The sequence below is a fragment of the Meriones unguiculatus genome, chromosome 18 (assembly GCF_030254825.1).
Source record: "Meriones unguiculatus strain TT.TT164.6M chromosome 18, Bangor_MerUng_6.1, whole genome shotgun sequence".
NCBI classification, from domain to species: domain Eukaryota; kingdom Metazoa; phylum Chordata; class Mammalia; order Rodentia; family Muridae; genus Meriones; species Meriones unguiculatus.
This window is the reverse complement of record NC_083365.1, coordinates 5,411,894-5,417,715: the sequence shown is the minus strand read 5'-3', so window position 1 is coordinate 5,417,715 and position 5,822 is coordinate 5,411,894. Positions and strand designations below refer to the sequence as shown.

General features: G+C 37.1%; 1 protein-coding gene across 1 annotated transcript; it reads right to left on the bottom strand.

Moving 5' to 3' along the window:
* Positions 1-284: 284 nt before the first annotated feature.
* LOC110544570 (olfactory receptor 8H1-like) lies at positions 285-1,232 on the bottom strand. Its single transcript, XM_021630502.2, has one exon. The coding sequence runs from the start codon at positions 1,230-1,232 to the stop codon at positions 285-287; it is 948 nt and encodes a 315-aa protein (XP_021486177.2).
* Between the last annotated feature and the right edge of the window lie 4,590 nt (positions 1,233-5,822).

Sequence of the window (5,822 nt, the reverse complement as noted above, 5' to 3'; positions counted from 1 at the left end):
AGTATGAGATTTTATATGATATAGCTCTAAGAATTTTAAACACGTTTCTTATGTTGCAAATTAGTATTCTTTAAAACAGAACAAAACAAAAGACAAGTGTGTAGTACATGTTCAATGAAATTCATCCAGGAAAACTGACATGTAAAACTGCATTTCTGCAAATTCCCAACTGATGTTTGTATGAGAAAAAAACCCAGAAAGGAAATCTAATTGTAATTGTTTTTAGAGCCTCATCAAGGGAACATGCAAATGGAAGCAATGTGACTGACTGATTAATGTAACTCCTATCTTAACTTCCTGGGTTCTTGTCTCTTTTTCATTAATCTATTAACAGCACTTTTCACTTCTTTGTTCCTGAGACTATAAATAAGTGGATTCAGCATGGGGATCACAATGGTGTAGAAAATAGAGGCTACTTGATCCTTTCCCAAAGAATAGGACTGACTTGGCTTTAAATAAGTAAAAATCAGAGTACTGTAAAAGACAGTAACTCCAAGGAGATGAGAGGCGCAAGTAGAGAAAGCTTTTTGCTTCCCTGAAGTAGAATTTATCTTCAAAATAGTTGAAAGAATAGACACATAGGATGCAGATATTGTGATGAGGGACCCCAAAATAGTGGAACCTGCAAAAATGAATATAATGATTTCAACTACCTTTGTGTCACTGCAGGACAGAGACAGAAGTGGAGATGTGTCACAATAAAAATGATGGATGACATTGGACTTGCAGAAATGTAGTGTAATCATGTCAAGCACAGTAACAGAGGAATCCACAATTCCAATCATGTAGGACCCAGTGAGGAGAGCAAGGCAGCACTGTGAAGACATAACAACTGGGTAATGTAAAGGGTTGCAGATAGCTACGTAGCGGTCATAGGCCATCGAGGAAAGTAGAAAACATTCAGTAGCTGCCAAGAGGATGAACACGCACAGCTGGGTAAAACAACCTGTGAAGGAGATGCTGTTGTCTGAAGTCAGGAGGTTCTTTAAGGTTTTAGGTGTGATGGAGGTGGAGTAGCTGAGGTCAAGGAATGACAGGTGGGTAAGGAAGAAATACATTGGAGTGTGAAGCTGGGCATCTAGACGGATGATCAGTATCATGCTAATGTTCCCCAGCACAGTGACCAGGTATATCAGGAGAAACAGCACAGAGAGGACCAGCTGGATCTCCCTGGAGTCTGTCAGTCCCATGAGGATGAAGTCAGGGCTATTTGTGTGATTCCAGGGGTTCATAGTGAATGACCCTAAATGATGAGAAATTAAGGGCAATGCTTAGGTTGTGTGATGGTACAGCATTTCCTGTGCATGTTTGTCACTGTACTTTCACAATTACACTATAAAAGTACAAAGAATTACAGTATAAAAGTACAAAGTGGCATTCGATTATGCTATCATAGTGATAATATGAGATATAATACCAAAAATGCTGCTAGTTCAAATAAATTTTTATGAATTTAATCGGCAAGAAATGTTGTCATGTATGTGCTCATACAATCCCCTCATTTTACACAGGACAAAAGATGCTGAAAATTCATTAAATTTATGTGAACTCAAAACAAGTTCACATTGAGTCTATGGTCATGTAAGACCCCGAAGACTTGATCACACTCTTAGTCCAAATCAAACGCCACTCATTCAACTAACAATGACAGAAAACAACTTTAATATGTTTCCTGTTTTTTTCAATATCAATTAATTCTAACTACATTTTACTGAACTTTAGATTACATCAAGAAAATAACAATTGATGTAGATGGATTATTTCCAACAAATTTTAACTAAATTTATTCTAGCAAAATATCAATTATTGCTAAGGTAACCTCTCTCTACCAACTCTAAGCTTGCCACAATTCAATGTTACTTTTGTAAGTGCCAAATGATAAATGATAAAATATAATTTTTATTTTAATTTTCAGTCTTCACTTTTTAAAAAAAATACTTACTTTTAGTGCCAAAGCTGGTAATTATTTCCAATATCATGTGTCCAAAAATATTCAACTCCCAAATATTCTCACAATTGAAATAGAAAATTTACTTAAGGATTTGTATACCTCAGTCATAGATCTTGTGCTTTCCTTTGGATAATTTTTTTGATATTTTTGGGTACTCATTTTAAAAAGAATCAAAAGTTAATTAAATTATTTTTGAACTTTCCTATGGTCTTTCTCAAAATAAATTTTAAAAGAAATTAAGGTTCAAATTTATTTCACGGTAAGTGCGAATACAAGGAGAAGAGTCTGTGCTGTTCTCTCGACTTCATTTCTCCTGGACTTATCATGTAAAATCATGAGCATTATGTAACATGGTCATTCTCAGGAGGAAATTTCTAAGCCAGATTTCTTGGCAAGTTTTCAAAGACTGAGAACTAATTTAGCAAAGGTTTTGCTTATTCCTGGGAGCCCTACAAAGAAAAAAACCTAATAACTGTGTTATTTTTCTGATGCACTACATTATTCATATAATCATTAATTTAATAAATTTATGAAGTATAATATTTATATGTCATTCTAACCTCATTAGGGCATTTTTAAATAGTATGGATAGCAGGAAAATTTATTTTTAATTTGAAAGTGTTCATTTTGTTAATGAAACCATGATTATAGAATAGTAATGATCAGGAAAAAAATTTAAAGAAACCTTTCTGTTACAGTTAAATTATGTTAAGTAAAAGCAGTAAAATATGTGGCCCTATACTCAGTGGTAAGTGTGGCTCTCACCTCTTATCCAAGGACTTCCCTTCTCAGAAGAAAGTTACCATTACAGGAAATTACAACCAATCAAATTACATAGTTCAGGAGCACAGTCCCAACTGATATATTTACAAAAGAAGTCCAGCAGTTAAGGCTCAGGGATCATTTTAGAAGAAAGGGCAGTAATTTTGGGAGAGGATTTGCCGTGAAGTAGTATCTCCTTGATGTCAGAAACTACACACTCAGCTTCTGCTTAAGCATCGCTGAATGGGACAATAGCAACAGTCATTCTATAATGGATAGGGAAAGCCATACCACTCTGTGACATGTTCCTAAGGACTGAAAAGGATACATTATAGACATTCTATCAGCATGTCAATATTGATCTATTGACAACACCTAGGAAATGAAAAAGGAATCTAAATGTTCATCAACTGATGGGTGGATAACAAAAATGTGATACATATTCACAATGGGATACAGTTCAATATAAGAAAATGAAACCACAAATTTTATAGGAAAATAAATCGAACTAGCAAAGATTATCTTGAGGGGTAACTGAGACCCAGAAAGAGAAATGGTTCATTTTCATTCTCATCCAAGCCTCCTAGATCCAGATCATCAGATGTCAACAGATATCCTTGAGTAATTGAAGAAACTGGAAAATAAAAGGCACCACTGAGATGCTAGAAGAGTAGGGAGCAATGGAGAGGAAAATAGCAGTGTACACATGATCTGTTTGAGGAAACAGGCTCTAATAGTGGAGGAGTTGAAGATAAATACAGATGTAGAATAGGAAAGTAAAAGGAAGGATGTCTAAAAAGAGCATAATTTTTACTATTAACCTAAATAATACTTATAATAAATGTACTATGCATAAATAAACATATACATTTTAAATTAAATTTTCTCATCTGGGTCAAAATGCTTCTTCCAACGCCCAAATCCATGAAACAATTACCACAACATCAGGTACAAGAGATATTAAATTGACTTGTGAAATGTCAGGGTTGTTTAAGAGGTCCCCAGAACATTGAAGGCTGTTACTATTGTCACTGGTTTCCCCACGAAATGGGAAGTGCCCATTGTTGAAGATAACAGGTGCATCGGACAGTGGTCTCAGAAGACACTGAGCCAAAACTGACCAGAAAGGCTCCTTCCTGGTGATTTGGTTTCATGGTAACAGAAGTTGCCATGCAAGCTTGTAGTGACAGGAAGTAAAAAAGAATTCTATTACTGTTGCCCTGTAGTACAGCTGGACCAACTGGATGTCTACATGCAGAAAAATGAAAATAGATCCATATTTATCACCCTGCACAAAACTAAAGTCCAAGTGGATCAAGGACCTCAACATAAAACCAGATACTCTAAATCAGTTGGAAAAAAAAAATGGGGAACAGCCTAGAACTCATTGGCACAGGAGACAACTTCCTGAACAGAACACCAACAGCATAGGCTCTAAGAGCAACAATCAATAAATGAAACCTCATGAAACAGAAAAGCTTCTGTAAAGCAAAGGACACCGTCATCAAAACAAAACGACAGCCTACAGATTGGGAAAGGATCTTCACCAACCCTATATCTGACAGAGGGCTAATATCCAGTATATATAAAGAACTAAAGAAGCAGAAAAGCAGCAAGCCAAGTAATCCAATTAAAAAATGGGGAACGGAGCTAAACAGAGAATTCTCGATAGAGGAATATCAAATGGCAGAGAAACACTTAAAGAAATGTTCAACCTCATTAGCCATTAGGGAAATGCAAATCAAAACGACCCTGAGATTTCACCTTACACCCATCAGAATGGCCAAGATGAAAAACTCAAGTGACAACACATGCTGGAGAGGTTGTGGAGAAAGGGGAACCCTCCTCCATTGCTGGTGGGAATGTAAACTGGTACAACCACTTTGGAAGTCAATCTGGCGCTTTCTCAGACAATTAGGAGTAGTGCTACCTCAAGACCCAGCTATATCACTCCTAGGTATATACCCAAAATTTGCTCAAGTACACAACAAGGACATTCGTTCAACCATGTTTGTATCAGCTTTATTTGTAATAGCCAGAACCTGGAAACAACCCAGATGTCCATCATTGGAGGAATGGATACAGAAATTGTGGTATTTTTACACAATGGAATACTACTCAGCAATCAAAAATGAGGAAATCATGAAATTTGCAGGCAAATGGTGAGATCTAGAAAAGATCATTATGAGGAGAAAGACAAACATGGTATATACTAGCCTATAGATCTACAAGATATGATAAATATAATGAAATCTACACACCTAAAGAAGATAATCAAGAAAGCAGACACGGGCAAAGATGATCAGTCCTCATTTAGAAAGACAAATGGGATGTGCATTGAACGTATGACAGGAGTCTACTGCAGAAGGCATCTGAAAGACTCTACCTCGCAGTGCTTCAAAGCAGACACCAAGACTCATAACCAAACCCTCGGCAGAGTGCAGAGAATCATATGAAAGAAGGGGAGTTAGTATGATATGGTAAGGATAGGAGCTCTACAATGACTAAATATATGCGGGCACAGGGTCTTTTCTGAGACTGACACTCAACCAAGGACCATCTATGGATATAACATAGAACTTCTGCTCGGATGTGGCCCATGGTAGCTCAGTAACCAAGTAGTTTCCCAAAGTAAGGAGAACAAAGATTATTTTTAACAGGATCTCAAGGGCAGGATCTTTTACCTCCCCACCCCCCCAGGGGAGGAGCAGTCCTGTTAGGCCACAGAGGAGGACTTTGCAGCCAGCCCTGAAGATACCTGATAAAACAGGCTCAAATAAAAGGGGAGGAGGTCCTCCCTTATCAGTGGACTTGGAAAGGGGCAGGAAGGAGACCAGGGAGGGAGTGTGGGGTTGGGGAGGGAATGAGGGAGTGGGATACAGCTGGGACACAGAGTTAACAAAATGTAACTAATAACAAAAATAAAATTAAAAACAAACAAACAAAAAAGAAATCTACACATCTGTGGTATCTATGAACCACAGCAAGGACCAGAATGGAAAAATAACAATAAGAAAACACCTAAGGGTTCATTAGTGGCACAGAAACCATGAGAGTAAGCAACAGATCTCAAGTTAGATTCATGATTGGTTCCAAAGCAAAGAAACTA

Coding starts and splice junctions, on each gene's coding strand:
- LOC110544570 (XM_021630502.2), bottom strand. CDS start 1,232: ATGAACCCCTGGAATCACACAAATAGCCCTGACTTCATCCTCATGGGA.